At 41.3% G+C, this 5,699-nt stretch overlaps 1 protein-coding gene across 2 annotated transcripts; it reads right to left on the minus strand.

Annotated features, from left to right (window-relative positions):
- Positions 1-324: 324 nt before the first annotated feature.
- Positions 325-4,515, minus strand: klf1 (Kruppel like factor 1 (erythroid)). 2 transcript variants are annotated; one of them, XM_032525592.1, is made up of 4 exons: positions 3,864-4,515; positions 1,192-2,050; positions 880-1,062; positions 825-845 (listed from the first exon to the last, which is right to left on the minus strand). In XM_032525592.1, the coding sequence occupies exons 1-3, from the start codon at positions 3,936-3,938 to the stop codon at positions 887-889; spliced, it is 1,110 nt and encodes a 369-aa protein (XP_032381483.1). In that variant the 5' UTR covers positions 3,939-4,515; the 3' UTR covers positions 825-845; positions 880-886. The 2 variants fall into 2 exon arrangements, with proteins under 2 accessions (XP_032381475.1, XP_032381483.1); XM_032525584.1 differs by having other exon boundaries at positions 325-1,062; positions 3,864-4,513.
- Between the last annotated feature and the right edge of the window lie 1,184 nt (positions 4,516-5,699).

A 5,699-nucleotide genomic window follows, 5' to 3' on the forward strand; every position in this document is an offset into this window, starting at 1 on the left:
TGTGTGTGTGTGTGTGTGTGTGTGTGGCCCATGCGCATGTGCCTTTTGTGATGAGGCTGATGTCATTTGAGTTGGTGTCCCTCTGAAGAATACAAGTTTAAAAATGAAAGAAATCTGGGTGTGTGGAGTTAGAAAGAAGTGAGCCTACCAGTCCTCGATAGCCCGCTCCTTATCTGTGCTTCAAGCTAGCGGCTACATTAGCTGCTACTAGCATGCCACACCCTAATCTTCAAAAGAACTGTTAATGGCCTAATTGCGTTGTGGGGAATGTACACGCAATGCAACGATATCTTGGGTTCAGCCACAACTATTTTTATATATTTCTTTTTAGTTCAACAAAGTTATTATAGGAGTGCATTGCTATATCAGTGGAATACTCTTAAAAGTTATTGGTTAAGCACTCATTACCTGATGGCGACTCTTTAGGCCGTGCATATAAATCATTTATAAAAGAAAAAGAAGAAGAAGTTTTTCATATACATATCTAAGGCTTCTGATTTCAATTTTTCTCAAGTGTCTTCTGAAGTAAACCAAAAATGGACAACTCCCCCCGAGGCAGCATGCACACAATACTTTGTGACGTCATCCTACCACTGGTTGTGTTCTCATGTCTAGTCTACACGTGGGCTTGTATTTTGTATTCTTAATCAGTCAGATAAGTGCAGATTTCAAGGTAATTCCGGGAAGATGTTCTGTTAATATCTGAGGTCCCTAAAATGAGTCCCAAATGTAACTGTTCAGTGTACTGATTTGGGTCATAAATTCAAACTATAAAGAATATCCAAATATTCTACCTTTAAATGTCTTAATTTAAATCTTGATTTGTGTGTGTGTGTGTGTGTGTGCGTGTGTGTGTGCGTGCATGTGTGTGTGTCAGTATATCAGGTCAGGTGTGTCTCTTCATGTGCAGAGCCAGGTGGTCAGAGCGGGAGAAGGCCCTCTGACACAGCAGACACTCGTAGGGTTTTTGGCCTGTGTGCTTTCGGTAGTGACGCGTCAGCTCATCTGAGCGGGCAAATTTCCAACTGCAGCCCTCCCATGAGCACTGGTAAGGCTTTTCCCCTGAGGAGTTAACAATAAAACAGATGGTAATCAAATAGAAAACAAAACAAATAGATAAAATAAAATCTTGAGACTAATTGTGACAGACTTTTTGTTGTTGTTTCAGTTGTAGAGCCAATGGGGTTGTACCTGTGTGGGTGCGGAGGTGAGCCTTGAGGTGTGAGCTCTTGGTGTAGGTCTTGCTGCAGCCAGGGTATTCACAGCTGTGGATGGCAGGCCTCTTCTTCCCTGTAGCTTTTCGACCACGCTTCCCCTCCACCCCACCAGGGGGCAGCTGTGGTCCAACCAGCAGGGGCTGCTGGTGAAGGGGCAGATGACTGGTTGTCTGGCTGTGAGTGTAGTCACAGAAAAGGGTGGCGTTGTGGTGAAAGTTTGGCATGTAGCTGTAGTGTCGAGCGTCAGGGGTCACAGCTTGAGGTGGTACGAACCTGCTGTGTGGGTAGGTCACCATGGAGGTGTGTTGCTGGGAATAGTATGAATTAAAGTCCCATGATGAGACTTTAGTGAGGTTTCCCCTGCTGTGCCTCTCCACACTGCCTCCCTGAGTGAACCCAAAGTGATCTACGTTAGGTAGACTGGGGAGTGAAATCTGACCTGTTTGGTCGTCGATATAACCATGGTGGTACATCTGCGGCTGGACCAACGTTGTGCTTTCATTAGGGGACAGGAGCTCTGTCATGAGGCAGCCAGTGTTTATCTGCAGATGCTCCTGCTCTGGTTGGTCCTTAAACAGGGCCACCTCTTGGTACGCTGTGTTTGGGTCCAACTGTGGCAGCTGATGATCATTGTTGTCCTGAGAGGGGTTGAGGTCAGGCGATGGGCTGCTCCAATCAGCCAGTAGAAACTCAATGTCCCAGGATGCTTGGCTGTCGTCATCCAGGAGCTCCTCTGATGTTTTTTTAGAGACCTGCAGCTGCTCAGAGCTGCTTGGTGACAGTTTGTTGCTGAGAGAGTCCAAAGGGAGAGAGTCACCCTCAGACTTCCACACCTAGACGGTGTTGGAGAGAAGGGATGGTCACCAAGGAAACATATTGGAAATAAGACATTCATGCACATTGTTTTTGCATTTAAAGGATAGGTTCACACTTTTTGCAAGTCTGTCTTAACGCTATAGTGTGTAGATTCTGTCTCCCCCATGAGGAATTTTAAGTAATGACAACAAAACTGTCGGCGCGTCCACATGATACAACCCTCCTCCACACTGTTTCTAGTATGCAAGGAGGACACGGTGGATTAAAAAAACATGATGGACTCAAAAGAGGTAATTATCTTGACTCGATTTTCTGCATGGGAAATCCGCTGGACAACACCATGTTCTGAACATAGCCATACTGAGAAATCCAGAGAGAGTTGTGTGGCGCTGATCTTAATTAGCTTTGTAGCAACTCATTTGGCAATGGCTTGAATGTAACGGCCGTTCATCAGTGTAAAAAAGTTACGCACTAAAGCTTTAAACAATACCCACATGTCCATATGTGCATTCAAAGCATTAATGGTAGCTGTAATTGTTACTGTCCATACTGGCTGCTGAATGATCAGCTGAGGCTAATATGAGGTGTCAGCAGGGCCTGAACTTAACACCCAACCACCTGCCAAATGCGGGGGAATTTTGCATTTGGCGGGTAACACTGTCAATCTACCCGCCAAATTGGGAGGTAGCCAATGAAAATTGAATGATTCAGACGTTTCTATCGGTAAGCAGGGTATGCAGTAGCTTAAGGGCCTGGACCAATCAGGGGCCCACATCATTGAAAACATTGATTGACAGCCGGGTCCCCCTATCGCATTTTTACTATTTGCGAAAATCCCAGCAGTCCCACATGCAGCCACTGACCAAGCTGGAGTGAGAACGGGTCAAATTAATTTCCTTGTTTCTCATATGAAGACGAGACGTGTGTGACTCAAACATCTGACATTTACCAACAAAACGTACAGCGAAACCCTTGCAAAAACATTTCAGACTGTCCAGCCAACATGTACGCTGCAACGTTTCAATCGTTTGCTGCTGTTTCAATCCTGTCAGCTTGCTGCAGTGGGTGGGACTGCTGCTCCGTTCCCCCCGCAACTGACGCACACACACACACATAAACACACACAATTACACACGGTGGATGCAGGAAAAACCACAGATGAGATGCACAGGATGACTTAAATTCAGGACGGCTACATTACATTACATTATGCCACTGCGGCAGGTGGTCAAAAAAGTTAACGTCAGGCCCTGGTCAGCAGTCTGTGTTAATCACACAATTATCAAGTGTTTATCTTCCAAATTGTTTATTACAAAAGTGGAAATTCTTTACTACAAAGACTTCAGAAGTTGATGATTTGTCTGACTCGGACTGCTGAAAGCTCAAATTAGATCCAGTTGAATATAAGAAGTCAGTTTTATACATAAGGAGGGTTACGGATTCTGTCCCCCGTTACTTACATTGTAACTACTTTAGGAAGGGCTATCTTTGCGGCCGAGATGGACAGCACAGTCAAAGATAACTTTTTACTGTATATATGGGCATGTCAGATCCTTTAACATGTCATAAAACTAACATTTTACTCTCTTCACTGATTTTGAGTTACATTGCTACATTAAATTAGCAGCTTTTGTCTAAAGAACTTACAAACAAATCACAAGTTCAGCAGTATAGTGCAAGACACATTTGTCAAGTTTAAGTAAAATAATCAGTAATTTACCTGTGACAAATAATCAGCTCAGTGATATAGACCAAAGAATAGGTAGCCCTGGATGCTATTTAAATCATTTTTTTTTCTGTCACTGTAGAAAACGTCATCCCAATACTTACCTTCATATTGTCACTGGATTGTGCGAGGTTGGAGAAGGAGCTGAAGGAAGGGAGCGCAGCCTGCTTAACAGCCATCAAGCACTTTGATACGACGCCAATTGTCAGCGGTAGCAACAAAAGTGAGTTTCTCTTTTATTTAGTTTTTTTATTCTTTACATGACCAGCTAACAGAAAGTCAAACCGCCGCTTACAGGGCCACTCATCCCAGTTACAGTCCACTCAGTATTAAAAGGCCGCAGAACCAGGTTCTTAAAGCTGTCTGCTGTTCTCTCCCTCCTCTCTCTTGTCTATCTCTGTCAGCTGCAAGTCTAACTTCAAATCTCTCTTTTTCGTGTAGCTTTTGACCGTTAGGAGGTGGAGCATAAGCTAGCCCCCTTTTTAGAATCTCTTAAGATTGTTAATTTACTAATCACTAAGAAACACTGCTATCTCACCTCAACTCACTGTCTTCCTGTTCTGTGGGTTTCAGAGCAAAAAGCACCGAACTGTCATTGCACCAAGAAATGCATTATTCTTATATCCAGATCTTGTATCCAATACCTAAATATAAATTCTGAGATCAAAGCCCATATCATCTTTTCAATGTTTCCCCCGTATGTTAAGATGGGCAAAAACATAGTTAAAGGGAAATAAGCTTTAACTTTTCTGAAACGTGTGGACTGGCTAAGTTGCTTCTTAAGTTAAGTTGAATGTAGCTCACCAGTACAGCAGGTGCCCATATAGAGAGGTTTACTACTCAACGCAGCATGTCATGCCTATAGCTGTAATGGTTGTTGCAATAGAATATCACATAACAATGAAGATTCAAACAATAATTGTTTTTTTTCAAATAAAATGGCAGCTACTGTATATCTACAGTCTAAAAATAAACACAAAACAATCATCCCATCTAGGTTATAGGTCATTGGAAGGTTTAGCCAAGTGTATTCATATGGCACACACAAGGAGGCAATTCAAAGTGCTTTATATAAGGAATATATATAATGAACAAAAAGGAGAAAAATGTATCAAAAAAAAAATAAAAAAATTATAAAATAGACTAAAATTAGATAAATGAAATAGGACGAAATAAAAATAAAATACATAAAAAGAAATCATAGACCAGAATACAGTTATTGTACAGTTACAGTTTCCTTAAATTAAAATGAAAGTAAACCAAGCAACCCAATGCGAGCTCTTCTGAGACAAAACAAGAAGAAAGTGTTTAACTTGTGTTTAATTGTATATTCAAAACAAACCGAAAAGGATGACATTTGACTTGTTATTCCTTGATGATTAAAAATAATAAATGAATAGCAATAATCAATCACATCTTTTTAAAGATGAAAAAATAATAACATTTATCAGGATACTGGAATAATAAATTACAATATATAATAAAATCTTCTAAATGCCACTACAAAATTTACTAGAAGTTTTATAAAAATGCGGCAAACTGCCCCCCTAACACTGCAGAGTAGAGCAGTGCAGGGCTCTCTGCGGTAGTTTTCATTCACAAGTAAGCTTGGCTATCAGAGGTCTGGCCACTATCTGATAAAGCATGCTTTGGCACAGAGTGCAAAGTGTGTGGGTGCATGTACAGTAAAGTGTGTCCACATCTCATGTTAATATGGTGTGTGAACTGTTTGTAGTAACATATTTGAATCAATATATGTTCCATCACAAAGAGATCTCTCTCACATTATTGAATAATAATATTCAGATGAGCAGGTTGATATTAGCTCATATACACACCATCAAAAAGTACAGCTCATAATTTATTTTCTAAGTCTGCAATTAAAACCTCATCTTCCTTGTTGGAGCTGTAATAGCTTTAAGACACGCTACACACACACA

Source organism: Etheostoma spectabile, chromosome 2, assembly GCF_008692095.1.
Source record: "Etheostoma spectabile isolate EspeVRDwgs_2016 chromosome 2, UIUC_Espe_1.0, whole genome shotgun sequence".
NCBI lineage: Eukaryota > Metazoa > Chordata > Actinopteri > Perciformes > Percidae > Etheostoma > Etheostoma spectabile.

Bases quoted from the DNA above. Each gene is read 5' to 3' on its own strand.
- klf1 (XM_032525584.1), bottom strand. From the start codon at position 3,938: ATGGCTGTTAAGCAGGCTGCGCTCCCTTCCTTCAGCTCCTTCTCCAAC. The intron at 2,051-3,863 runs GTAAGTATTGGG...AACACCGTCTAG, and splicing joins AATCCAGTGACAATATGAAG to GTGTGGAAGTCTGAGGGTGA. The intron at 1,063-1,191 runs GTACAACCCCAT...TTAACTCCTCAG, and splicing joins TCACCTCCGCACCCACACAG to GGGAAAAGCCTTACCAGTGC.